This window comes from Pygocentrus nattereri, chromosome 14, assembly GCF_015220715.1.
Source record: "Pygocentrus nattereri isolate fPygNat1 chromosome 14, fPygNat1.pri, whole genome shotgun sequence".
NCBI lineage: Eukaryota > Metazoa > Chordata > Actinopteri > Characiformes > Serrasalmidae > Pygocentrus > Pygocentrus nattereri.
In genome coordinates this window covers 10,612,527-10,638,832 of record NC_051224.1, presented here as the reverse complement: position 1 = coordinate 10,638,832, position 26,306 = coordinate 10,612,527, and the positions used below count along the sequence as shown (strand labels likewise).

General features: G+C 41.8%; 1 protein-coding gene across 2 annotated transcripts; it reads right to left on the bottom strand.

The window, feature by feature from the left end:
* Window positions 1-3,029: 3,029 nt before the first annotated feature.
* On the bottom strand, window positions 3,030-24,625 carry col1a1a (collagen, type I, alpha 1a). 2 transcript variants are annotated; one of them, XM_017685185.2, is made up of 51 exons: window positions 24,409-24,625; window positions 22,529-22,720; window positions 22,049-22,071; window positions 21,725-21,760; window positions 21,043-21,135; window positions 20,492-20,560; window positions 19,934-19,978; window positions 19,690-19,743; window positions 19,182-19,235; window positions 18,735-18,788; window positions 18,430-18,483; window positions 18,276-18,329; window positions 18,114-18,158; window positions 17,929-17,982; window positions 17,288-17,332; window positions 17,149-17,202; window positions 16,593-16,691; window positions 16,435-16,479; window positions 16,187-16,285; window positions 15,972-16,025; window positions 15,415-15,522; window positions 14,958-15,011; window positions 14,729-14,827; window positions 14,257-14,310; window positions 13,804-13,902; window positions 13,428-13,481; window positions 13,266-13,319; window positions 12,181-12,234; window positions 12,035-12,088; window positions 11,881-11,925; window positions 11,667-11,765; window positions 11,196-11,303; window positions 9,939-10,046; window positions 9,792-9,845; window positions 9,353-9,406; window positions 8,972-9,079; window positions 8,651-8,704; window positions 8,461-8,514; window positions 8,157-8,318; window positions 7,957-8,064; window positions 7,634-7,741; window positions 7,409-7,462; window positions 7,144-7,251; window positions 6,949-7,002; window positions 6,476-6,583; window positions 6,148-6,201; window positions 5,878-5,985; window positions 5,503-5,782; window positions 5,170-5,360; window positions 4,823-5,065; window positions 3,030-4,545 (listed from the first exon to the last, which is right to left on the bottom strand). In XM_017685185.2, exons 1-51 carry the CDS (start codon window positions 24,488-24,490, stop codon window positions 4,399-4,401), a joined length of 4,344 nt encoding a protein of 1,447 aa, XP_017540674.2. In that variant the 5' UTR covers window positions 24,491-24,625; the 3' UTR covers window positions 3,030-4,398. The 2 variants fall into 2 exon arrangements, with proteins under 2 accessions (XP_017540674.2, XP_017540680.2); XM_017685191.2 differs by lacking the exon at window positions 22,529-22,720.
* Window positions 24,626-26,306: the final 1,681 nt, after the last annotated feature.

Below are 26,306 nucleotides of genomic sequence, written 5' to 3'. Positions count from 1 at the left end.
TACATCTTTAGTTAGTGACTAAAGACAGGAGCTCGCTGATTGTGGGTGAAGCAGGCTAAATAAAGACCATTCCCTGAATTTGTATCCAGGCGTCTATTTTCCCTAATAAACAGTATAATTCCATGATACGTTTATTTTTAGGGATGCTCAGGACATTCAGGGATCCAAGAGGTCAATCGGGGGTCCCCGATCTCACAGGAACCCCTGTATTTCGCACCTTGAATTCAAATTACATAACTGCATGTCATACTGATACTGATAGCTTATTCTTGGCTACTTTAATTTCACCACACTCCTTGAACTTCTTTTTAATTCCCATTTTATTGCTTCTCATGTTCTTGTACTGACATTTGGCAAAGTGGCTGAAAGTTTCCCTACAAACTTTACTTTCTATTTTCATCTGCACCTTCACTAGGAGGTAAACTGATACAAGCAGTGTATAGGAAGCACTACTTGCAGGTAAATCCTAGTGTTTTTGCAACATGTATGCATAATTTAAGTGTTGAGGTAAACAAAGTCATTCAGACTAGTTTGATGTGAAATGGTTCATTCTAGAGAAGCTGATGACACTTGATTTTTTTTACAGTGTTGGTGATGAGAACTAAAGGTTGCAATATCTACAGTGCAAATAAAGCCATTTTATTTGCAATCTATAACTACCAGTGAACCTACATGTGTCTTCTGAGTATTTATATGCAATGTTGATGGTGGTAAAATAGTGGCAAATAAGAAAATAAGTTTTCTTTGGGTTCCATTTTGCTGTGCAACGTCCTGTATGTACTTCTCCGCCATGAATGTATTTTAAAAATATGTTTTAAGCTAAAACCATTATCACACAACAATGGAAAAACAATGTCTTAGACATCAGGCAGAGTATTTGTAACTATTTAATGTAAAAACTTTCTTTGAAGTGGCTTTTAGAGGTATTATACACTTTCGTACATGCTATGGTTACAGTAATGCTGCCTTATGCTTGCTCTACAGTAGTTTTGAGATAAGATTTTGAGCTAAAACATAACATTTTAATTCATTCATGGCAGAGAGCGACCCTACATGGTTATAAGTATGCTGACTTCATGCCATCACAGCTATATGAGCTTGTTGGACATACCATTCCAAAGCCTTTGGCATTAATATGGAATTTGTAGCCAGAACATCCTCCACTCCCCTGGGAATGTTTTTGCAGTGTCCATTTAGTCAAAAGAGCACTTGTGAGGCATGGAAGAGAAGGCCTGGCTCATAATCAGCATTCCATCCTTCCATCCATTTTCTAAGCCGCTTCTCCGTCAGGGTGAAGCCAATTGGCCTGACCGCATGTCTTTGGACGGAAACCGGAGAACCCAGAGGAAACCCACGCAGACACGGGGAGAACATGCAAACTCCACACAGAGAGGACCCTGGTCGCCCGGCCAGGGAATCGAACCCAGGCCCTCCTTGCTGTGAGCCGACAGCGCTACCCACCGCGCTGCCCATAATCAGCATTCCAATTTTCCTAAAGGTGTTCAGTGGGGTTGAGGTCAGGGCTCTGTGCAGGCCACTGGAGTTCCTCTACACTGAAATCGTGAAACCATCTCTTAGACCTTGCTTTGTTTATAGGTGCACCGTAATGCTGGAACAGGAAAGGGCCTTTTCCAAAATGTTGTCACAAAGTTGGAAGCATTCGATTATTTTAAATCTCTTTGCATGCTGTAACATTAACATTACCCTTCACTGGAACTAAGGGATCTAGCTCAAACCCCAAAAAACAACCCAAGAACATTATCCCTCCTCCCCCAAACTTTACTGTTGGCACTGTGCATTCTGGAGTTCCCTTGGTATCTGCGGTCTACCTCTTTGTGGCTCAGCTGTCGTTACTCATAGACACCTCCAATTCACAACAACAATACTTACAGCTGACTGGGCAGATCTAGTACGACCCATTCTGCTACCAGTGTTTGTCTAAGGAGACTGCATGGCTATTTGATTGATTTTATACACCTGTTAGCAATGGGTGTGGCTGAAACACCTAAACTCAACAATTAGGAGGGGTGTTCACATATTTTAGCCATATATTGTATATGCATATGCAGGGCATAGCTGGTTCCTAAAGAAAACTTGTGGGGTTTTTTTTTCTTTCCAGATTTACAGCTATTTTAGCATCAATATTGCACGTTCAAATCCAGAAGACGTTTCTCTACAACGAAGCATTTGACATCAACACACTCTGAATTACCCTTTAAACCGACTCTAGGAGCTAGATTCTGTTAATAAAGTCCTGAGTAGAGACCTAGAATGAGAGCCCACAGCCCACATACGTTTCTCTTCACCGCAATGAAAAGCAGAACACTGGTCTAAGTTTGCAGCGAAGCTCCCTAACACCCAGTGTTACTGAATGAATGAAAGTAAGGGAATGGGTCGCGTTTCAGTTTCAGGTAGCCCCCACTAGGGAAGCCTTCACATACCTAGCCACACAATGGCTTCCTTGTGTCAAGCAAAACCAGTACCAACTTCACTCCGCTCCACCAGCAGGGTCATATCATTCGAGAGGGCGCAGAGAGAGACACATCATCCCTTCTAGAACCAAAAGTTTTAAAGGCACTGGACAAATGGTGGATTTTTGCCTGGTCGGAGTTTCCTGACTGGATTTAAGCGTGGTCTTCATGTGCTAATATGAATTCGATAGGAGTCCCTCTTCATAGTTGTTTTACGCAGCGGTTTAATCCGAGAATGAGGATTTAGCTCAGTGTGTTCCATCGACGGACTGGATTAGCAGGTAGCTAGCCTGGGTTTTGGATTATTTGCGACCGGATTTGAAGCAGCAGCAGCAGCAGAAGGAGCAGCAGCCCGGAGCTGATGCAGGTATGCTAATTCGCCTTGGTTTAGCAGGGTTCACAGTAGCAGAGCCTGAGCTCAACTCAGTTTTAAATTGACCTTAAAACCATTCTTAAACTTAGCTGCTGTACGAGTACTGCTCAGTGAAGGAAGGCCAAACTCGAATTTAGAGTATTTTTTGGACCAACAAAAAAGTACAATTATAAGACAGCCATTTCTGATACTTTCTTTAATCTTCCTTTCAGTCACAACAACTGTAACAGGTGCAAGCTGTGCTTCATTCAAGTCCATTGGGCAATCAGGGATGAGTCAAGATCACTTCTGACAAACATAAGGTCGACCACTTAACATGCTTTATTTCAGCATTCAAAATAATTAAAAACATCTCAAATTATTATACATATACAAAATAGGTACAGATCCTCTTGTTTTAACCCCCCCTATTTGTGTGTCTGCTTCTCTCACTAGTTTTTGGGATTCTCTATTTCTCTTGCTATTCTTTTTTCTTTTTTTTTTTATTTTGAAAACCCTTTCGAAACAAAACAAAACAAAAACAAAAACAACAGATCCGAATACAAAAGGGGAAGAAAAGGGGGGACTGCAAGTAACCACTGGACAACATGAGGGGAACTTGGTAAACAAACCAAAAGACAACAACCAAAAAGTGTCAAAAGGTGTTAGGGGAAAAAAAACAGACTCCACCTGCTTATTTCTACCCTTCGAAAGGACTATGTGCATCAGCGCTGTATTGCTGTTCCCTAATCGAAACCCTGCTGCATAGACTGCAGCAGAACACTTTAGCAAGAGAGGCATTTGTTACAACTGGACAGCAAGACAATATGATTGTTAGCACCAAAGGCCCTGTGAGCAAGAGTGACAAACAATACATTACTTTTTTTTAAAAAAAGCACAACTCTAACACACCCCACTAACAGGACCTCATGAAATAGCACCTTTTGCAGTTGTTACTTGCTGGTTTAACCATACTTCTGCCATGTAAAATCCTAACCTGGTGTTGGTCAACACTGGGTAATGTAGGTTTCTTTTCTGAGGTAGCCATAAGATATCACAATGAAGTCGAAGCCCTGTCTCTTATTAGTTCTGTTCTTTCTGTGACGCTCGAAAGGAACAATGACTTGTTCTGATGGGTAGAACACAAAGACACTTAAATATCATTTTACAGATTTATTTAACACCTGAACATGGTACAAAGCATTTGGTTTTCTTTTCATTGTCCTTCCGCAGTGGTAAAAAAGTCACCTGTATCTTTGATGTTTTTTCCGTTCTGTTTTAATCTCCAGGGGGATTTTACACTTTACAGGTATATATTATTTTCTTGTTGCCAGTGAAACAAATGTGTCTTCTAAAGTGTCCTCGGTGTGGGTGGTGGTAAAATAGTGGTCCCAAAAAAAGCTTGATAACACACAACCACTGTCTTCTGAAGCGTAGGTCTAAGCAAGCGGACCATTCGGACAGCCAAATCGAAGTCTAGGGCTTTTTTTAATGCATAGAAAGGATTTTAGAGAGATGACTGCTAGAAAAAACACACACACAACACACAAACAATTTCAAGTCCAGATTTCTTTTTTACAAGAAGCAGACTGGGCCAACTTCAATGCCAAATTCCTGATTGGGTGCACCAACGTCCATAGGAGCGATGTCAATAATAGGCAGACGAGATGTTTTCGTTGTTTTGTAGTCAATGACTGTCTTGCCCCATGCACCAGTGTGCGACTGCAGGAAAAAAACAAAAAAACAAAACCAGTATCAGTAACTGAAAATGCAACAAAAAAAATCTAATCTTGTTTTTTGAAAGAAAATAACAGGTCTAATTCTAAACTGGATATTAGAATTTCTAATTTCTCTTGTCTACTTGAATTGTATGCCAATCCAGTGGACTAATTGCTGTCTGTGTTAAAATTATCTGTTGTTGTGAATATAATTTTATATTATGAAACAATTTAAATGACCTTTTGCTATAAGTTCCAGTAAGAGAGGTTTTATGACTCACCGTGCAGCCATCCTCAGTGACGCTGTATGTGAAGCGGCTGTTGCCCTCTGCTCTGATCTCAATCTCGTTGGAGCCTTGGAGCAGCAGAGCCTTCTTAAGATTTCCTGTGGCCTGGTCCATGTAGGCAATGCTGTTCTTGCAGTGGTATGTAATGTTCTGGGAGGCCTCAGTTGACATGAGACGCAGGAAGGTGAGTTGGATGTTGACATCCTCGGCCTTGGACTCCTCACCACCATATTCGAACTGAAAAGGGAAGTGGAGAGACATAATAAGAGTGAGAAAACGCATTCAGCATGTGACTAATGGATAATACTTTCTGTCAGTAAAGACAAGAAGAGGGCCCTCACCTGGAAGCCATCGGTCATGGCCTCTCCGAACCAGACATGCTTCTTCTCCTTGATGTTCTTGCTTGTGTACCAGTTCTTCTTGGGAATTTCAGCCTGTGCTGGGTATACGCAGGTCTCACCAGTCTCCATGTTACAGTAGACCTTGATGGCGTCCTGGTTGCAGCCCTGGTCAGGGTCAATCCAGTACTCGCCTGTTTTGTGTATAAGTTAAAATACCTGATAAAATACCTGAGTAACTGCAGGGTTAATTTTTTTTATAAACTGACTTAATCTGGTAGGTTCCAAAGTGGCAAATTTTTGTCATACCATGCAAAAGTCTCTTTTTTTACGTACCGCTCTTCCAGTCAGGATGGCACATCTTCAGGTCACGGCAAGTGCGGGCAGGGTTCTTCTTGGTGCCATCAGGGCTGCGGATGCTCTCAATCTGCTGGCTCAGAGACTTGAGGGTGGTATCAACCTCCAGGTCACGGTCGCGCATCACATTGGCATCATCAGCACGGAAGTGACGGAAGGGATCAGGGGCCTTCTCCTGGGGCTGGGCAATGAAGCCAATGTCAAATCCACCACCAGAGGGTCCGGGAGGTCCAGGGGGTCCGGGAGGTCCAGGAGGTCCCTAAACCAAAGGGTGATGGAAGTAGAGGTGTGAAGTATGTGTGTAATATATGCTTTCAACACTATGGAATTGAGAGAAAAGAAAGGGTATCTCACAGCAGGTCCAATTTCACCAGTGCGACCACGGGGTCCAGGGGGTCCAATGGGTCCAGGAAGTCCGCTAATTCCATCCTTACCAGGGGAACCAGCAGATCCGGCAGGTCCCTGTTATTATACAAATTGGGGTGAAAAAGTATATCAACATAGTCACATATCCCAATTCAGTATTTCAAAGTAGTTGATGACGAGAGAGAATCAGTACAATTTCTTGGAATTGCGGTAAATACACTCTTTACTGTAAATAAGTTTAAAAAAGAAAATACTCACTCTAGGTCCAGCGGGGCCAGAAGCTCCAGCAGGTCCAGACTCTCCGGAAGGTCCCTATAATGGAGCATAATCAAATCATATGAAACATTTTCATTTGAAGCTCATCCACAGCCAACCCATGTGTACTGTCCTAAATTATGTGTGACTTTGTAATCTACTGGATGGCATAATCATGTAGCAAGGACCACAGGAATGTCTTTGCATTTATGGATTAATGATCACATTGTGTTAAAATAAACATAACACATGTTTTATATACTGCTGTAGAGATGGCTGCATATGAGACATGTGATGCATTTATCCATCAAGCAAATGGGAAGTCACTTACAGGAGGTCCAGGGGGTCCCTGCATTCCAGTGAATCCTCTGTGTCCCTTCATGCCTCTCTCTCCAGCCTCTCCGGTCTCACCCTTGTCTCCACGGGCTCCAGCAGGTCCCTGTTTAGAGGGATATATGGTCAGTCTAAAAGCTAACTTATATTTCTAAGGGATGACATTGATTGGCCAAGGTGTTCATGTGTTCATTTTTTGCCTGGTTCCACCAATACAGAGATTTACGACAACTGTTTCTTGACAAAGTAAATAAGGTTTAATCTACAAGTGTATGTGTCATTGTTCAAATAACCTTGTGGTGGCTCTTGTTGATTGTTGTCAATAATAATTTGGCAACAATGCACCCTATACATTTTTTTTTCCCATGCACAATCTGTGTTCGCAAAAGTCTTAGATCCTCCATGGCTTGATTTTGTTATGGGCATTAATAGGTGTGTGGTAACAATGGAACGAATACAGTATGAACTTACAGCAGGGCCACGGGGACCAGCTGGGCCAGAAGCACCGGCAGGACCAGCGGGACCCTGAAAGAGTGGAGAGATGGACATTGCTGTGAAAAGTCATTGAGACACTGATTTTCCATCATATATTGATTGAAGAGGGTATTTTTTTAAGAATAGTTGCAGTGGAACTAGATTTGCTTCAACTGTGAAATGACCACTCACAGCCTCTCCACGGTCACCAGTCTTTCCAGCAGGGCCAATGGGTCCAGGAGCACCAGGGGGTCCAGGAGCACCAGGAGCACCAGAAGCACCAGTCTCACCACGGTCACCCTATAGAAGGCAAACAGAGAACTTTGTCAACTGAGGTCAAGGACAATGACAGAGAAAGCACAGTTTTTGGGGCATCATTTGAGGCCAAACTTGAAAGAGGCTGGTGGCTGAGTGATTAATGTACAATAATAATGACAACAGGATGAGTTCACCTCACCTTGGGGCCAACAGCACCATCACGGCCAGCAGCACCCTCATTACCAGGAGTACCCTAGGAGACAAAATGTTTAATAGTTTACTTTGTCCTGTGTTTTCGGATGATATCAAACCTCAAGATAGGCTACTAAGAGAATTTGCTATAATGCTAAATAATAATATAAAGTTATTTATGTCCTTGTAAGAGGTGTGCAACAAGTATGAGTGTACAGGTAAATGTACTCACCTCACGACCAGGCTCACCAGGAGGTCCAGCCAGTCCAGGGGGTCCCATGGGGCCAGGAGGTCCACGCTCGCCACTGGGGCCACCAGGTCCCTGCTTGCCAGGCTCTCCCTAGCAGAGGACAGCATTTGATGAGGTTAATGAATTGAGCAATTCCCTAGCATATTCAATATATCAAGAAGCACGAGAACCAATGTTTGCTAAAGTTTAGCATCTTAAAAGGATATCTACGGTCTAAATTTGTCATGCCTGTATAGAATTCTGTTCCACTGACTGGAGATACTAAGGCTGTGATTAGAGAGTTTTCAGTCACTCAGAACACTCACAGATGAGCCAGGGAGACCGGGGAAACCACGCTCGCCTCTCTGTCCAGGAAGACCAACAATACCACGCTGTCCAGCAATACCTTGAGGTCCGGGGATACCAGAAGGTCCCTGCAAAGGACAGCAAATGATGAAGATGACTTGTCATTTGACAATTCCTGTGTTTGAGGAGATCCTATTTACAGATAGTATGAAAGACTTACGGGGGCACCCTCAGCACCAGGAGTTCCCTTCTCACCAGAGGGGCCAGGAGGACCAGCGGCACCAATCTCACCAGGGCGACCAGGAGATCCAGTCTCGCCACGGTTACCCTTGGGGCCTTCCTTTCCAGAGGGTCCGGGAGGTCCAGGGGGACCAGAGTTACCCTGTGAGGGACAGAGCAGAGGTGGAACAGCATTTAAGTGTTCATCCAGTAATAATCAAAGGTTCTTTTAGTGTTATGTAAACTGTCCAAATAACCGTAGTTGGTTACAGAGTTTTTATTGTGAGCTGCACTGAAGAACTTACAGCAGGGCCAGGAGGTCCAACTCTGCCAGCAGCACCAGGGAAACCAGTAGCACCCTTAACAGAAGCGGTAGAGAGATTGATTGGTCAAAACAGGATATTAATCTTGAAACAACAGAATGTGATTACTTTTCTGTAGATTTAAAGGTCTAGTACCATTCAAGAAATCTAAAAATGTATGTGTGATACTCACAGGAGGTCCAGCAGCACCACGGGCACCCTTGGGTCCAGTAGCACCAACAGGGCCCTGTAGTGGAGCATTGTTGCATCGTAAATTTGTTGTGGATATTCAGCTTCAGGTTTGTAGTTGCAACAGTTTTGTCAAATAATAGCTTAGTGACAAAAATATTTAGGGGAAAATGTATCCATAATGCTAATATTTTCTGATACATTTATAAGCATGTAATGACAACAAGTCATGAAGTGAATGTATTGCTTTCATCGTATTGCTACGAACAGCTAGATGTTCAATGCATTTATGCTTTATGCAAGACCGGTTTGGATGTGTCTTTACCTGAGGTCCAGGGGCACCAGTAGCTCCAGCAGCTCCAGGGGCACCAGCATCACCCTTAGCACCAGTATCGCCAGGCTCTCCCTTAGCACCAGGCTGGCCATCAGCACCCTATGTAAGGAACAGAGACATGGTCAGCCAGTCTTTTGACAAACTCACTTGTTGTATATTATGAACTATTAACGGTTGCTTCAGGTAGGCCAAAGACAATAAATGACATTTATTTGAAAAATTGGTGCAATTGGTACATTTGTTGGTATAATTTTCTACATATATTTGAATTACCTGTCAGGTTTGGTTTCATTGAAATGTCTGAAACCTTACATTATATAATGAGGATAGTGTGTAAATTTAGGTTGATTGTAAAGTTATGTAGGCACTCACAGGTGGTCCAGCAAATCCGGCAGGTCCAGGGGCACCAGTCTCACCACGCTCACCCTGGGAGTGGAGATTAAAGTCACTTAAGGGAACTAAGGTGATTAATTCACATTCATATTATCTAACACGTGAATAAATTTACTAAAAATATTACAATCTCTAGCTTTGTTACATCAAAGGTTAATTCTGTATTATTGTATAGTAAGGCATATCAACTAGCACTTGTAGGGATATAACTGCAAAAGGGTATTTTTGTCTATATTGTGCAGCTCTGTAAAAGGTATGTTTTGCAGATGATACATGATCATTATTTTTATCATCAAAATAATTTCATGTTTAATTAAGCTAGTATTCAAAGAGACGTGCTTATTGAGAAGAAACAGTGGCGGGGTTTGATGCAAAATGTGTGTGCTAAATGTTATCCAGGAAAGAGACAAGTACTCACAGGGGGTCCACGAGCACCAGTAGGTCCAACAGGTCCACCAGCACCAGGCTCTCCCTTGGTAAAAATAGAGCCAATACAGTTAGCCCCAAAAAGGTCAACTGATTCTGTGATCAATGATTTCAGATATAAAGTTTAAGAGAGACTAACCTTGTCACCCTGAGCACCAGCTGGTCCAGGAGGTCCAATGGGTCCAGTCATACCACGGATGCCATCCTTACCAGCGGCACCGTCAGCACCCTTTGCGCCTTGGTCACCCTGAGAAGACAGACAATGTGACATTAGTTTTCTTATTGCAAAATAAGGATTAAAGAATCAAGTTTATCTCTGCTACATGCTACACTGATATGCCAGATTCCAGTCAAGAGGATGTCTGTAGAGGATGATACGTCACAGCTTAGGTTTTGTAGCGTTGTGCTGATGAAAAACATTGGATAAATAAATGAAAAATAGACTTAATCAGACTCTAGAAATTTGAATATTTTTCACTAATATTCAATTCAATAAACATTTGTTCAGACAACGATCAGTGTTTTTACCTTTTTACAATAGTGGCATTTGGTATTGAGCGTTGTGATACTAAATTTGGCATTGGTATTAAAATCAAATTAGTTTTTGTAATTTAATTGTGCAATTGGCAAGATGTGATTTAGAGCCATTAGTCAATAAAAAATACATTGCATGTCAGTGTAGTGCACTGAGAGGTGGCATGCTTGATAAGTTTCCCTATACCATGTTGATTAAAATATTATATAATACGCAGGTATTACAGTACACCTTCAAATGAGAGGCAACATTTTTCAGAGACATGCCTTACTATCAGCCTAACAAATTTGCAAATCAGTTCTGCATTTCATTACTAACAGTGTCAGTTCTGATTGAATCTTCAATGTTGTTAACTTCTAAAAAAGAGTTAGACCTCCAAAATATTTATGGGCAAACTTGGTGGCCATCTTGCTCTTTTTTGAGGAAGCATTTCATTCCTGCCTTTAAAAATATGTCCAAGTACTGCAGTGCTCTTGGCCACATGAAAATCTGCTTGATTTTACCTACACACCATTCCTTCCAATTTCATACATGATATAAGGATCTTTTAAGGATTTCTGTTAGGGTTTTCAATTGCATATCATTGTAATCACCAAATTATTTTGAGGTAATCATCATGTCCTGTGCATATGAGTCATATGAGGGTCATGCCTACTGACATTACAATCAAGTGGACCAATTAATCTAATTATACAGAATATAAAATAATCTCAATAGTCAGGATGTCTAAAATCAATAGCACAAGATCTCCCACCAGCAACCAGTGATTGGGGAAATTGACTTGATCAAATTATTGCTTGTTAATGAAGTTATTTAATCGTTTGATGTGTGCTATGAAAACACAGTTGTGGTGGCACTCACTCTGTCACCCTTGAGACCTGGCAGACCAGCAGCACCACGCTCACCAGGCATACCCTGAAGACCAGGAGGACCCTGAGCACCAGGGGCACCTGCAGCACCAGTCTCACCCTGTATGTGTAGAAAGAGAAGTAATGAAAAATGAAAAGATTATTATTATTATTGTGCTTTGGCAACAGTCATACCAGAAATAAGTGACTAACAATGCAAGATCGATACAGATCGTATTTGTTTTATTTTAATAACTAATACCTGAAAAGAAAACAGTGTCCCTTTGCATGCTGTCTTGGAATAGCTTAGGTTACCAAATCCTATCCTAGTAGTGTGATATAGCATTATCCTAGCAAGCATAGCATCAATTTAGAGGGACTTTCCTTACATCAGTCCAGCCTAATGCTATGATAAATATTGTAGATTGGCAACTAAACCTAACACACATTTGTGTGACACCCAAGTATGACAGGTGACACTCACCTTGGCACCATCATTACCAGCAGCACCAGGAGAACCACGAGGGCCAGCGGGACCAGCAGCTCCAGGGGCTCCACGCTCACCAGGGAATCCTCTGTCACCCTGCACAGAAAAGAGAGATAAAAAGAGGCCATTAGTTTTGGAACTAGTGAAGGTCTGTGCATTTGTCAAGTAGAATCCTTACAACCTGCAAGGCTATGAATAAGTGAATACTTACTCTGGATCCGGCAACTCCAGGAGCTCCAGCTTCACCAGGCACACCCTGCAACAGAGATGATCATTACTGTATCAACAGCCATCCATTGAAGTACACTAACCTCAACTTCTGATCCTGGCTAGTGCATTGATGCTTATCAACTGGACTATCTTACCTGCTCACCAGACTTTCCAGGCTCACCAGTAGCACCCTGAGGTCCAGGCAGACCCTGTTACGGAGAGGAAATGCAAAGTTATGAGAGCACTGATCTTAGGGACCACCTAAAATGAGGTCTTTTTTTCGAGAGAATTATGAGCTCACCTGGAATCCAGGAGGACCAGCAGGTCCCTGCTCACCTCTCTCACCAGAAGGTCCCTGTAAACAAAAGAAGGAATATCATGGTTTCGTCATAGCCAGAAGGTGTACAAAGCAATCAAAGTTACATGTTAAATCAATTAACTGGAATAGTGGAAGTAATCCACACCAATTCAAGATAATAATAAAAGTGTATCACAATAGCAAAAGTAAGTGACAGTTGATATCTCCTTCTTTATGATTAGTTTGTTGATCAGTTTGTTGTTATTCAAATGTGAACATTGATGCATGGACAAAAATATGCTCTACATAAACCACGTAAACTCTGACTGTGTATTACGTTTGTGTATTGCAGTAAAATATTTTACAAGATGAGTGAGCTGCAACTGCTTTCGCTGAACACAAACTTATGAAGGCTTTAGTGTTTGGGAAATGTCAAGCCTCCAAGCTGAAATGGAGATCCTGATTGGGTCTGCTAATAGGTTTTAACACTCTATTCATATGTATTGGTCGAAGATCTATGTAGTTTAATTTCTTAATGATGTAAGGGATCTGAAGTTAGTCAGAAACTGGTGGGTCATGGCCCCAGTACTTTGAAAAGTAATGGGTCAAATGCCCTCTTCGCCCCATGGTTCCGGCGACCCTGCACCCTCCAGCTTACTTTGTAGGTGTACAGTTAGAGATTATAGCACTTCTTATGTCCTTTACCATGCACAATTTGTGTTAGTCATCCTGTAGCCCTTCATTAGTGATCAGTTTCTGACCACAGGATCAATGTTGGTTGGATACTTTTAAGTGATGGACTTTTCTAAACCCAGTAGTGACTCTTGTTCAAAATCCCAGCAACACAGCTGGTCAGCAGTGGTCCTGTGGTGCTTCTTTGCACTGATGAATGGAGTAGTGGAGGACTGATCAATTTTGATGGGCTACAGTCATTAACTTTGTGCCTGCCAAGTGCACCTACAAGGTAGATGTACCTGATAAAATGACCAGTGAATGTAGCTGCAAGGTAGATGTACCTACAAACTGGCAACTGGAAAATGACAAGGGATAAAATATTGGGAGTATTGTCAGATATTAAAAGTACTTACAGCGGGGCCAGGAGCACCAGGTGCACCAACATCACCATCTTTACCAGGAGCACCCTGCATACATAGAAAAGCACATTTTGAGAAAGAGAAAATAAACCCTTAAAGCTAATTGCAGAAGTGTTTTTTTCTACGTTGTAGAAAGAGGAAGATGTAGATACTTACAGGAACACCAATAGCACCCATCACACCTCTCTCACCGGGTTTGCCAGCCTCACCCTGCAGAGTTAAAGAGCTTGTTGTCAGCTTTTGTTTGGATGCATTTGTTTTCCCATTCATTAACAAAGGCCCTCTGTCCTCCTCATTAGATTCAAGAAAATCTTTGACACAGTTAACAGATATTAAATTATACAGATGTTACAGTAATCAGAGGCCACTTGCAAATTATTCATCATTTATAAAGCTTTAATAACTTGGTGCCATATTACTGATCATTTTGTACATTCCCAAAATTAGTCATTTAAAATTTTAATCCCAAAGTACATATCTCAGATTTGTTTTTCATTGGATCAGAGTAAAAAGATAAGGATAGCACACTCACAGCAGCACCCTTTGGTCCGGGGAATCCCATAACACCAGGCTGACCTCTGGCTCCACCAGGGCCTGGGGGTCCGGGGCGGCCATCTTGTCCAGGAGCTCCCTGCCATGAGTAGAGACATTCAGTGTGTTGCTCCTTTATGAGACTATGGTGACTAATGCATGTCTGTGAGGATCTGTATTTCTATGCATTCTAGCACTCTCTGTTGCCTGTAAACAACAGATCTGCTCTCATTATGTTATCCATTCAGCTGACGTCATGCTCAGACTAGTGCTATTATGCAGAGGTTGTTTTTCTGTTTAATATGTGTCAAATGTTGCTTTATATGGAAAATGAGGTATGACACTGAAGCTGGATTAAAAGCTGAGTAAATGAGGTACATTTGTAGTGTAATAATGGGACAGTACATTGTTAATGTCAAGTCATAACAGACTTGTGATGGTGATGGATACTTACAGCAGGGCCAGTCTTTCCATCAGGTCCAGGGCTACCAGGGCTACCAGTCATACCCTAAATGGAAAAGGGAAGAAGGCAGTGTATGATTAAATTCATATGTACTGTAATTAAAAAGCATGTGTAACCAAAATCTATAATTAGTAGAAAGGCCAAACCAAATCTGAGCTAGCCACAAAAGTCACTACATAAAAATGTTTTATATATGTATATATATAGTAAAGAGAAATAAGCAATGTTTAAGATAATGAAGATCTAGCTCCGTGACAGCTCACCTAATTTTGATGATAACAGATAACAGATTTGATAACTGCTATTAAATGGCTGAAAGTAACTTCCTTGCATAATTATTTTTCTGTCAGCCATCTTGAATGTGCCACCTGATGTTGCAATGGTGGCATTCTTTGGCATTTTCCACTCTATCTTTTCTTGTTCTGTTACATGAGGGGAAGAAAGGAAACAGAAGAACTCTTACCTTTGATCCAGGCATACCAGGCTCGCCGTTGCGGCCAGGCTCACCAGTGGCACCCTTAGCTCCAACAACTCCAGGGCCTCCACGCTCACCAGGGGCACCCTATTGTAAAGGAGAGAACAAAGAATTGATGAGGATTGGCTTAAGCATAGTGGGCTAAAGAGACAGTACTTTTAATAATGTTCTGCCTGTAATTAGCAATACTACAAAATGTAAAATATTATAGACTCACTCTGGGGCCAGCAGCTCCATCAGCACCAGGGAAACCACGAGCACCAGGAGCACCCTATAGAGAGAAGTAATGGTGTATCAAGTCTGGTGTTTCAGTGCTTAAGCTCAGTTGTGTACTGTGGGCTCTGTTAAACATTCGCAAGGCATCCTTCATTCTTTATCACTCCTACATGTTGATCTCCTAGGTTAGTACTAGCAATGTAAAATGTATTGATGCATTGTGATGCATCAATCTGAGTGTATATTTATGTTTATAATAGTATTTAATAAAGTATGCGCTAATGTTCAGCCTTTTTCCAAGCCAAAAAATTCAAAGAAAAACATTTCAAATTTCCTAAAGAATCAGATCAGTTATTTATAACTCTAAGCACTATAGGTGTGACATACAACACTGAATTACTCAGAAGAGCAGGTGGTGAATGTGAAGGTAATATTCAAACAGTCAGAGGGGTACATACACGCTCGCCAGCGGGTCCACGGACACCAGCAGCACCGGGCTCACCACGTGCTCCTCTCTTGCCCTCCTCACCAGGGGGTCCAGGGGGTCCCTGAACTCCAGGTGCACCCTAGGTAATCATAAAAAACAGAGACAGTCAGACAAAGTGCCAGTTGAATCACCTAACAGCGTAGATAGATGCTTTTCACAAAAGTAGTAGACGCTGTAGATCATTTCTGATTCAAGCAGATTTTGTAGACTATAAATGGTTCTATAACATTTGAGATGGCTGCATAACACCAAGAATTAAGCTATAATAAAATTAATATCCAGGATATTAATAGTTTTCAAAAAAGGTAAATAAATAATTATGGCATATTACTGATTATTCAATAACTTCTTGATGTTCTCAAAAAATTGCATATTTAATAAAACATGTCATGGTGTGTTCTGCTAATGTGACTGGTCTCTGGTTTACTGTATCATAATGTAAATATAACAACTGTGCAGTATTGATAGAGTAAATGTAAAGAAGTACCCATACTCATTCAACTTCTTTGCTAAATATGATGTACTTACAGACTCTCCCTTGACACCAGCCTCTCCCTTGGCTCCAGGGGCACCAGCCTCACCCTATCACACAGGAAACAGAACGTTTTAATATCCTTTGAAGGACATAATAGCTGTCCAGATAGACAAACCACTATCACAGTCTGTGCATAATTTTTTTTTCAGCTCATAAATTCTTGAAAAAATGGGCATTTACTGTTCTATTTAAATAAACATATACTTACAGTGTTACCCTTGGGACCAGGGGCACCAGGAGTTCCAGCAGCTCCAGGAGGACCACGAGGTCCAGGGAAGCCAGGAGCACCAGCAATTCCAGAAGCACCCTGTAGAGGGCAGCAGAGATTGAGTGCAACATCTTTGCTGTTTAAATTAATGATTAGACGTGATTAGATGTGAAGTCTAGTAATATACTGTCAAAAACCTGCACTGAACTGCAAAATTAAATGAAGACTTCTAAGAAATATCCACTTACAGGGGCACCCTTAAGGCCAGGAGCACCATCAGCACCATTGTTACCCTAGAACACAAGAAAAGTGGTGAATGGACTGAAATGGAATTGACGTAATACTCCAGCTTCCCTATGAAACATATATTTTATAAAAAGTTACAGACTCAAGAGAATCCACTCACAGCAGGTCCAGCAGGGCCAGCAGGTCCGGGGTTACCAGGCTCACCACGAGCTCCCTGGGGTCCCTCAGCTCCACGAGTTCCCTGAGCGCCAACCTCTCCCTGAAAGCAACAGAGAAAAAGTCTGAAGTTCCAGCCTATAAGTTTAAGTTGGTCTTCACTGAAGCAGAAATGACCATTGCATGACCAAGTGCTAAAGACATGGATCAAATCTATTGTGTGAACCTAAAGCAGGTGCTCCATAAAACAAAGGTACATATCTCTAACTGACCTCAAATGATCTTAACTAATACAAGCTTTACCCCATTAACTCAATACTCCTTCCAGAAGTTTTCTTTCAAAATAAACAAAAACCAGGACGGCTTTTGGTGGACTGCTGAGATTTATTGTAACCAATAAGAATGAATCAATGGGCCCAGTAGCTGAACTCAATTACAGTGCCATCTGGCAAGTTTATAATATATAGTTAAAAAGGTTTGCTCTATAAAGCATAGCATGATCTACAAGTTTCTGTGGTGTTTCTGTGTCAAAATTGCTTACAATAATGGGGAACGCTTACCTTAGCTCCAGGGCCACCAGGGAATCCAGGAGGACCAGCAGGACCAGTTGGGCCCTAAATGGAACAAAAACATGTTCAGCCTCATATTGATAATTTAATTTAGTGTACAATGTAGTATAATCTGAAAGTGGCTACTTACAGGAGGACCAGCGGCACCAGCAGCACCATCGTTACCACGAGCACCCTGTAGAAACAGATCAGAACCAAGGTTTAGAGCCATAGTGGTGAAACAACATTAACCAATATCAGATAATTAATCAATAAGCAAATATGTCAGCAGTATATTTGCAGCTGTTGACAGGCTGAAGCAGCATTTGATTGTTTCTGTTTTGGTATCAACAAAACAAACATCTATTATTGCGACAAGTCAAGAATTAGGGTGGTTTTCTCAAAGAGGTCTATCTGTCCGTCTTCTAACTCTACAAGTCCATCTGACATCTTGGCACTATTGAGTTCTCTTTCTTAGAGAAACTGATTCTAATTTAAGAATTCAGTACTGAAACAAATACATTTAGATTCTAAACTTTCTAAACTTAACTTTTCTAAACTAAACTTTCTCTGGAGTCAGCTCACCCTTAAAAATCCAGGGTTCCTAAATGGTTCTTGGCTTAAATATATGGTTTTATGGAAAAAGACTAGAAGTCTTAGAAGTGGTTCTTCTACGGTATCGCTCCAAACAACCCTTATTGTCCTTATTGAGAGAGTGATGCAAAAGAAAACCTTGTGTACCTATGAGTATATATGAGATGGGGTAAATTCAAGTGGTGTACAGTTACTTACAGCAGCACCAGGGGGACCAGCACGGCCTCTCTCACCAGGAAGACCACGAGGACCCTGGAAAAAGGAATCAGATATGGAGAGGAGGTCAGGTGGAGAATCTTCTTCTGTCTTCTTGCATTTATAGTCAATGCTTTATGGCATCTAAGATTTTAAGGACAATGTTTAGGGATACTGGTGACACTCACCATAGCTCCAGGAGTTCCATTCTCTCCAGCTGCACCAGGCTCTCCCTATGAGACAAAATCAGGAAATTATAAAGCACTGTATGATGCCAAATGCAATTTTATAATGCATTTTATAATGCAAGTATGAGCAAATTTGAGCAAATTCATTAAAGAGGCACCAACCTTGGGACCAGCAGGACCACCGTCTCCCTTAGCACCATCTAGACCGCTGAAGCCCTAAGAAAGAGAAGATGAAATGAGAGATTTAGGATGACTTGACTGATGCTGACATCCACCAGGCTGTAGATGTGGCTTCTCCATTGGCATGATCACTCACTCTGTGTCCCTTGATGCCAGGAAGTCCAGGGGTTCCGGGGAATCCACGAGCACCCTGTATAAAAGAGAAAGAGAAAGCAAAAGATGAGGAAAAGGATTTATTTTTGAAAGATATGTACTTAAAAATAAACGTTGCTAAGTGGTTCTTGGCCTAGACTTTATTAAAAAATATCTACTGTAATGTTCTTTAGGGAACCAAAAGTGGTTCTCCTACAGCATCATTCTAAAGAGGCTGTTTGGAACTGTTGTCATTTCACTGTGTAATACTAAGGGCTGGTAGAAGGTTATAAATGCATGCACTCTCACCTGAGGACCGGGAGGTCCACGCTCACCGGGGCGACCAGGCTTGCCAGACTCACCCTACAGAAAGAGAGATAAAGAAAGAAAGCATTAGAGAAAGAAAACAGAAAAACAGAAGAAACTCATAATCTTCAGTAGAGGAATGGAGCCATGTATAATTTACACTACCATAAAGAAAAATATATTTTATACTAACAACTCAGACTGGCTGTGATAGTGTGAAAGGTGCAAATAATAATAACTTAACTGCTACCTATATTTTATGTTCGCCCACATTTTGAAAGTTAACAAGCATGTGAGCAAAGTAGAAGTGGTCAGAAACTTGAACTGTAAAAGCTGAAAAGAGCAGGTGGTCTAGGATGCTTACATTTCATGAAGATCTTTGTGAAATTAATTATTTTTGTGGTGTTTTAACGGAAATACAAAGTTCAAGTTCAAGACTGCGCTACTCACATCTTCTCCGTTCTTTCCTGGAGGACCAGCTGCACCACGGGGACCCATAGGACCCTACAAAAACCAAGCAGGAGACCACAGGTTAGACGTTCGAAAACATGCTGAACCCATTGCTATGATGCTCTAGAAGAGTAAAATTTCACCAAAATGATGTTAAAAGTGATAAAAATGTATATCAATATTATTAGTTCAAAATCACCATAGCTTTAACATTATATGTCATGCATTGCTTTAGTGCAGAGACATTCAGTCCAGCACTCAGAAATCTGCTGACCTTTTGACCTTTAGTTACCCTTGTTAACCCCAGTTAAATTGTGCATGCAAAATATTAAGCAGAAATAATTAAAAGAAATTGGTGGGAGTAATTAAAATAGATAATTTTTTAAGCACCTTTATGAGCCCAACAGTGCTTTAACAGTTTTTCCAGGCTCTGGAGACATTAACCTCTGCACTGCAATCACAGCATTTGTTTATGTTTTGTGCATATTGGTGATGGGTTCAGACTTACAGGAGCACCAGCCTCACCGGGCTCACCAGGGGGGCCAGTGAAACCTTGGGGTCCCTACAGGAGAGAAACAAAAACACAAACTGTAAAGTCTACAAAGGGTAACTGTCTACTCAGTAGTGTAGAAGTGTCTTTGTGCAGTGCATTACTGCTCAGCACAAACATCTTGCATTTAAGAAGAGCTACAATTTAAATTGTGCTTTTTAACCAACAAGTCAGACAAATAACAAAGGTGGAGAATACATACGGGAATGCCAGCCGGTCCAGGGGGACCACGGGGGCCCATTGGTCCCTGTAAGACAAAGTAGAGAAAAAGCAATGAGTTCTCTATCTATGCTTCATCAGACAATGGGTTGTCAAGTTACTCTTAATTGTATCATATCATGTTGCAACCCTGTAGTACTTGAAATAATACTGAATTCAGTGAGTTGGCATCAAAACTACAATCAGGTAATCTTTTATAGTCTAAACCTATATGTATGGTAGATTAGGGACAAGTAGTTGTAGCCTGCAGAAGAGGCTAAAGGGCCTATAATATGTTGGAACATAAAATTTAATAGGTCTAGACTAGTGGTGTCTAGATGGAGGGAGGGGTCTAGACCACAGCAGAAGGCCACAACATTGCAATGTTCTAGATTCTTGCTTTAACACACCTGATTCAGTTCACCAGATAATGTCTGATAGAGTGTTCTTCTAAGCTAATTGTGGATTTATATGCAGAAGAAGAGCAGAAGAAGTACAAGTGAAGTCCACATTTATTAAGGAGAAGCAATGTATGAAACTGGCAGCAATTGTGTGTCCTTACCATGGGGCCAGGGATGGGCATGCCACCAGACTTCTCATCAAAACCTCCAGACATCTGAGGAGAAAAGTTCTGTGGAGAGAGTAAAATGCAGAGTTATTTTTGTATTAGAGAGATGAATAGGGATCCTCCGAACTGTGTGAAACATCAGAAATGTGTGATATGACCTATTCTACCATGATTACTAATGAATCAAGAAAGTAAGTCTCAAGGACCACATGGATACAGAAGTTTTGTATTCTAGAATTTGTCCTAGAGGTTCTTGGTGCCAGGTATAGCCTATCTGTGGTTTATTAAGGAATCTCAGGATGCTGTCCACTCCAAAGGTGCTGAAATGCATTTGCACTCTAACCTGAGATTCTTTGGAAGAGCTCCCTTGTTATATATAGTATAAATGCTACCCTATGGCTCTCTTGGAGCCACATCACTGAGTCCAGATCAGTGAGTTAGCAGTAAGGCCTTGTGGTATGCACTGGCCCTAAGGGCTAGAGAAACTGCTTCTCAGTCTGTGTTGTGTGTTTGATTTTTTTCTTTCTCCAGAGTAAGTTACTTACTCCGCCAAGGCCAGGGGGTCCAGGGGGGCCTGGGGGCCCAGGAAGTCCAGGCTGTCCGGGAATGCCATCGTTGCCGGGAGGACCAGCAGGACCCTGTTTGAGGAAGAAAAAAAAAAGTGAGTGTGTGAGAAAAGGGAAGCTGGCCTGTTAAACCTACAAAGGCAGATCTAATGATGTTTATGTGTAAATTAAGGAAACCTCTTAACCTTACATGGCCATGAAGACATTAATCTGTAGGATCCACATTAGTAACAATTCCTTCAGAATAGCTAAACATGCAGGTGGTCTAAGGTCTTTCAACAGTATTCCTTCAGTTCTATAATCCATACATAACAAAACTCTTACAGTTTTAGATCATTTACCAAAACAATATGTGAATTAAATATGTTCAGTACAAATCATGTTGTTTTATTATACATTATTGATCAAGCTGTGTTACAGTTAATATAATATTACAGAGGTAGGCCAATGCTGTTGGTGGTATTGTCAGTTAAAATGCAGCTAGATGGCTAAATTTAAGGCCTCTTGGCATCAGTAGCCTAAACACATGAACTACCCTAGAGTTTCACAGTAAAAATACGATAGCAACAAAATACTCTTTCTTGGCCCTCAGAGCAGGAAACCATGCAACTTTATGGAATGAGAGTCATGGAAAGATGCAATCATGGAAAGATAAACCTACCCTGTCACCCTTCTCACCAGGCATACCCTTGGGCCCCTATAAAACAGTAAAGTAAAGAAAGAAAGAGCTACATTAGAATGTGGTTCAACCCATTCTCAACATTTAATTAATTAAATGTTATTAAAATATTGCTTATTATTTTAAATTAATGGTTAAGGCAACCTGATTTCACAATAATCTGACCTGTATATGAAGATAATGGCAATGGAAAAACACTAATTAACTCACTAGTTAAGTAATTATAAGCAAAAAAATAAACGTGTTGGTAAATAAACAGAAAATGATCAATATGGTGGTATAAATGAGAAAACAATAAACAATTACCTCAACTCTGGGTTCTTGGTATTCTACAAAATGAAGAAAATGTAAAAATTAAAATCATAGAAAAATATAATAGATGAATAAAAGTAAATGAAACATTTCCAAATGATATAAGACTGCCAAGCCTATGATATTTGCTGATTCAACAGAGGACAGCAGGTGACCCTGTAACCTGGATCTGGCCTCCTGGTTTACTAAGTGGGCCAAAGGCCAAGAGGTCAAGCCTACAGGTAGAACTGCGCGAGCTCTGATTTGACATTGGTAACGTTTAATCCAGAGAAAGACGGAAACTTCAGAAGAGCGATGATCAAATCTGAAATCCACGAGGGGGAGTCGCTGTTAATCTCCCATCTATTTTATTTCCCTTCAAAACCCACAATGATGAGGCCAAGCATTAAAGCGCGCGCGGTCCCTGAGCTTCCCCGAACGCAAACGCTTCCCACGGTACCGGAGTGGGCGGGGCTTTAGAGACGGGCGGCGTACCGTCGTCGGGGCAGATGGGACAGCACTCATCAGGGGGAATGATCGGGTTGGCGCAGTCACTGGTGTCCTCGCAGATCACCTCATCGCACATGACCGTGCCGCTGTCGCACACACAGATCTGGCAGGGCTCCGGTTTCCACACGTCCCTGTCATTGTAGACCTGGCCGTCCAACGTGCAGCTGCTGCCTGTGCCTGAGGACACAGATCAACACAGAGAATAATACAGCACGATGACGTCACGGGACGCTATTTTAATTTGCTGTCATACGAACTTATCTATATTTTAGATTTATTCTTTTTTCATAATACAGATAAAAGATATGACGCTCACATAAGTAGTTAACAAAATATTTATTTATTTAAATAATAATGTCTATAGAGGTGAATTTATTGTTTTGTGTTAGCACTAGTGTTATTATTTGTATTGCTATTGGTATTATTATTATTAATGGTGTTAGGCCTGACATTGAGAACATAATAATAATAATAATACTAATAATAATAATAATGATTTAATAATTTTTTTTTTCCTTATTTATCCAAAAGCGTAGGCCATGACAAGCAAAAAGAAAAAGAGCCCAATTATCGAACTTTCGTCATATTGCATTATAATTATGTTATTACATTACACTATTATTAGTATATCGTGTGCTGTCGTCTTTGTAGCAGTCCGCGTTTGCTCGATATAAAAGTTTAAGGTCAAAAACAGAAAGCAGCGGAAATCCATGGCCTCCAGCTGCTGTAACGACGCTTGCGTAACTCTAGGTGGCGCTGTACGATGTGTTTCTCCTCAAGCGAGGATTAAGGCTCAGAAAAAATCTCTACGTCTTTCGGGGTTCACTGTCTATCACGAAATAACAGAAAACTGTCGGCTTGGCAACGACATACGGTTTCCCTTAGTGGAAAGTCTGCAAAGTCCACATGTGTTTTACATTATCATAAAAGCTCCAGAGGCGGGGTGGGGGCTTTGGAGCGGCTGCCAACACGGGCCGTCCCCACTATGAGCACGTGGGGGCGCTCTTGGACCGCGATGCTGCTGTTCAAAGGGGTAGGCAAGTCACAACTGTCTAACTTGACTAATGTGAACTCAGTTTCTTTAAGCTTTTGGGTCGTTTTTCAGTCATTTTTCCCTTTAAGTAAACAAAATGACGGTCAGGTCTGATGATCTGAATATAACTCCACATTCAGAAGGCTACCGTGAGATGCTCCATACTCTGGTCCAAAGATGAGATCATCCATTTTTCCATGAGAAAACCTCAAAAACCTCTCACTTTACACCACGAGTGTAACATTTTCTTAGCTTAAACTGGAAGAACGAACCTCAGACTGGTCGTTTCAGCTAACTCAGCTGTTTTATGACCTTCTCTTTGCCACGCAAGGAACAATAATGTCTAAATCAACACTGAAAAGGCGTTTGAAAAGCAAACCCTTCAGCTGGGTGTGCTCTGCCACTTTCATCTTTTCCACTTTTCAGACTTCTGCCTCTCTGTTTGTCCATAACTTTGCAGCTGTTTAAGCATAGCCCCAGGGCATCACTAGCGCATGGGGGAGGAGGAGATGGTGGAGAGGGGAGGGTGGACGCGTCTCCAAACCTGTGCCAACTTGTCTCCATGCATGCATGCAAGCCAAGGCTCAGTGGATCTCGTGCAGCTCCAGCTGGAGCTGCTTCTATTCTCACGTTCAAATGAACGGAGGAAATTTGGGGGGAAAAGTCCACAGAGAGAAAACGACCAAGCACACTGAACAGCCCTGCTGGCCTGGATAAAACAGCTCCCACTGGTGCTTCTCTGCCCTTTGCAGCCTGATCACTGCCACTCACTCTTTCCTCATCAACCGAGAAAAAGAGCTAAACTATCAAGAGAAGCCGAAGAGATACTTACGGTCATCCTCGCCTTGCCCCCTTGCCAAAAGCACTGTTGCGCTGAGCAACAGCGCCAGCCGAATATCCACAAAGCTGAACATGTCTAAATATTAGACATGTAGACTCTTTGAGGCGAGGGAAGTTCTTTTTTAGACTCCAATCATACACAGTAGGGTCCGGTCTTCACTGACTCCAGTCCAGACCCCAGCAGAAACTCCCTACTGCCTAAACGAACTTTTTCCCCACGCTTTTATACTCCAAAGGTTTGGGGAGGTGCCGGGCACACCAGAGAGCTCAGGCATGTTCCCATTTAATACAAGAAAAAAAGGTCCCTCCTTCCCTCCTTCAGCAGACGGAGGGGCTGTCTCAGGAACTTTTTTCTGCTTCACCCCAGCATCTAAAGAAACTTGATCTTTTAAAGAAAAGGTGAGGGTTAAGCAAGCCAAAAACGCTCCTTCGGTTCATCTGGACAGCGTGCCATGGCTTTAGCTGGGCTCCGCCAGGCAGGCCTGCATCTCTCATCTTATGGGTTTAACACTCCTGCTGTACTGCAGAGACTAATAGAAGGGCACGTTTTGAGGCGTCAATCCTCCATTTGGGTTACTGACCTTAATTTGCTGGGTAATTCAAAGTGTTTCGCATCCGTGGATTCATTCATATGTGATATAGCTTGAAATTGTTTTGGGTTTATTCGCGCTGGATGATGGGTACATTGCTCTCACCACCGTGAAGGCTGCTTTCATGAGTACTACATTTAAAGGTTTTCCCTGCTGTAATTCTGAAACGACATTTGATGCAAGCTGCTACGAATCACTGTAAGAGCCAGTTTTCCAGACTAAGATAGACTAAATATGGTTTGTAATGGTAAAATTCCACTGGCATTACAATAGGATTTGGCTTAATCCATGTCCGAGAAATTGGCCTTACGTGAGCTTGTGAGCTTTTATTTATTTATTTATTTATTGTATCTGTTTATTTATTTCGGGTGAGAATAGGTCCTTTTGGGCATTTCATGTTCATCCAAAATGAAAGAGATGCTGGCAAACTCCAACTCCAGTACACGTTTAACATTTGAAGCAGATGCATGTCTCGTTGCACGTTTTGCAGTGTTCTGCTTCCGTTTCATCCACTTTTCATTGCACATTATTTCTTCAACGAGCGTTTCCCGCAGACGTCTGTCTGTAATTAGGCATTTCTGAACTGCGCTCATTTCAGTGGCGAGGCTGTGACGAGGCTACGTGGCTGAAATGCAGGCCTGTTATGAGAACTGCTGCTTCCAAACTATGAAAAACGACAGAGATGCGGCGAAATTAGACACACACACAAAAAAAAAAACACCACGAAAGACATTAAGTCAGAGAAACACATTTTATTAAAAAACTAACAAAATGCATAGTTAACCCATAGAAGAAGATGCTGACCACACTGTAGTCACAGCGGAGTGCAACGTGCTGACGGACGCGCATGCGCAGTGCCATTATTAAAAAAAAGTTCCCTGGCTTCAGCAGCGCTGTATCTCTCCGTCTCTTCCGCAGACACGTCGCATCTGACTGACTAGCCAATCACAGCTCGCAGCTCTCCCCCTCGTTTTTCAGCTCCGTGTATTTTCCCCATCCAAGAATCCAAGAGAGTCTCTTTTTTTCCTTTAAAACAACGCAGATGAAAGGAGCGTGAGGGAAACGCCACCTCATCGCCCTCAGGTGCCTTTAGGGTCAGTGCTGAGGAAAGCTCCTGTTCTCTCTGAAACAGCACCTTCTGAAGAAAAAGGCTGTGCAGATGTTAAGAGAAGGTTTAAGATAATGTCGGATGTGTCACTGATGCATATAGTTAGGGTGTTGTTTCCAGCTGCTTAGACTGAGTAGTAAATCTAAAGGATAGCATCCTGCTAACTGCTTCCATAGCGCACTGTAAGCACGC